The sequence below is a fragment of the Papilio polytes genome, unplaced genomic scaffold, assembly GCF_000836215.1.
Source record: "Papilio polytes unplaced genomic scaffold, Ppol_1.0 DF823901.1, whole genome shotgun sequence".
Taxonomy (NCBI): Eukaryota; Metazoa; Arthropoda; class Insecta; order Lepidoptera; family Papilionidae; genus Papilio; species Papilio polytes.
In genome coordinates this window covers 798553-800886 of record NW_013525303.1, presented here as the reverse complement: position 1 = coordinate 800886, position 2334 = coordinate 798553, and the positions used below count along the sequence as shown (strand labels likewise).

At 33.6% G+C, this 2334-nt stretch overlaps 1 protein-coding gene across 1 annotated transcript in view; it reads right to left on the bottom strand.

The window, feature by feature from the left end:
- The window catches only part of LOC106102895 (digestive cysteine proteinase 1), an 18328-nt gene that overhangs the window by 2798 nt on the left and 13196 nt on the right, over positions 1 to 2334 (bottom strand). The window contains exons 12-14 of the mRNA XM_013282507.1: positions 1803 to 1929; positions 1203 to 1308; positions 231 to 320 (exon numbers count right to left, since the gene is read on the bottom strand). Coding sequence (XP_013137961.1) covers positions 231 to 320; positions 1203 to 1308; positions 1803 to 1929 — 323 coding nt within the window. The remainder of the gene's footprint in view (positions 1 to 230; positions 321 to 1202; positions 1309 to 1802; positions 1930 to 2334) is intronic.

Genomic DNA, 2334 nt, shown 5'->3' with positions numbered 1-2334 from the left:
GTTGCAGAATGATCGAGTAAACATTAAAAAACTAAATTAATGAATCCCACGGGAACCGTAACCATTCCCGGGATAAAAAGTAGCCTTTTTTTCCAGAATATGCTAAACCTGTGCCAAATTTCATGGAGATCCGTTCAGCCGTTTAGGCTACAAACGCTAACAAACATCCATCCATCTAAACTTTCGCATTTATAATATTAGTAAGAAGTAAGATAAGTAAATATACTTACACGTAGTGCATTTTCATTATTCGTTGTTACATTAACCCATCCTTTCATTGACGTAACTAGAGTCACATTATCTACATGACAATATCCATCCTGTAAAAAAAATATTAACCATAAAAAAAACTAATTACTGTACTTAATGAGCAAATAAACACTAAATTAATAATTTAATGTAGATATCAAAAAGACATCATATAGAAGTAACTCTTATAGTGTTTCTAAATAATTTAGATTAGTTTGACAATTCAATTCAAATTTAGTAGGGATGGGTTGTGTAATCAGTCATGAATCTTATCGATATTCGATTTTTATTGTTATAGAAATTGGAATCGATAGAATTATAGTTATAACTTATGAATTTAAAAAAAAACTGTTTTCTCAAATTAATAATAACCATTACAAATAATGAGAGTAAATAAATGTTTATTACTACTACAGTACGTAATCGAATTGGATTTCCCTATTATTTCTGTCATCGCTAAATTCTCTACACTATAATCAATACTAGAATTGTCCTATAAATTAGTTAATAACAAAATAATAATAGTTCAGTTCGATAATTATTTAAACCGAATATCGATAGTTCAAAATTGTTCGCTGCGTGTTTGTTCGTCACTACGATACCTGTCTATTAAGTATGGAATTTACCTTCATACAAATTGAATTCGATACTTCATATGCGTCATTTATCAAACTAATCTATTTTATTTAGACACACTATAAGTATAAAAAAACCCCTCGTTTAAGGAGTTTTTACATGTTTTATGTCTCAAGCCATTAAAAAAAAAATTAAATAATTTGAAATTAGAACACATTGTCGATGTCATCGTATTTTCTGTCTTTTTTTGCACATATTTTACCAATACACATGTTTCCGTTAAAAATAATTTTATTTATAAATCTTATTGTGGACATTTTATGGAAAATCTGACTTCAAAGACCTTTAGTGTTACTTAACGTCTATGAGTGCGTTACCTGCCCTAAGTAGTCTCCGTAGTCCTCCTCAGTGGGTAAGCCGTGTTTCATGATCCACTGGTAGGCGCGGAAGTCCTCACCACCGTCGCAGCCATTATTTCCAAAACTAACAAATAATAATTACATTATAACTAGCTTTGGCCCGCGACATTGTCCGCGTGGATTTCTTTTTTCTTTATTAAAAATACTAGCTGTTCGCATGCGGCTTCATCCGCATGAAATTATAAATTTATTGTGTGCAAATGTCAAAATACCAATTACCTTACTATGGTAAGCTTGCTTCCTTGATATTGGCAGCAACTTATGGTCTCTTTCCCACATTAGGGTTTTTATCCAAAACATTTACCCCTAAGTTTAACGGCGTAAAATTATATAGCCTAAAGCGGGACGTAAGTGTAGGGCTTTTAATTAAAAAAAGAGTTATTCGAAAATATGCTGTGATTGCTGACATCTTAGGCTACAAAGAAGTGTGTGTTTACGCTTTATTATAATAGTATAGATTGAATCTAACTTTCCAAATCAATTTGAACGTATTAATAATGTTTATAATAGTAAAATGGATGGATATCCTCCCTTAATCAAGGTATAAAGGGTGCATACCCCCAGGAGCAGTCAATGAGGGTCTGCTGCGAGAGTCTGACGAGGTGCCCGCCGTTGTGCAGGAACAGAGCGCCCTCCACCGCGCCCACAGTACCGAACGACCAGCAGGAACCGCATACTGACTGATCTGGAACACATTGAAAAAAAAACATAAAAAAAAACGATTTAAAACACCAATTTAACAGTGGTAGAGCCCACTTTAACATCGCACGAATAGGCCGGCTCGCCCGGTGTATTTTTATGTCAAATCATTTTTTCATGTTCAACAAAGCAGCTAACAGATGGCGTTAGTTTTAATCCATTGCTGTCGTAGTTTAGGTTTTATTTTAGTAAATAAACTAAATGGCTTATATTTCGTTATATTAGAAATTTATTATTTCCTTATATTACCTTTAACAGGAGTAACAGCTCCGAACAGCCTCCAGTCAAACTCCGGAGGTAACTTCACATTCATCTCCTGCAGCTCGCTCTCTCCATACGGGAACTCCAGACCTGCATCGGTTATAACAACATAAAGTTATAACAACATATT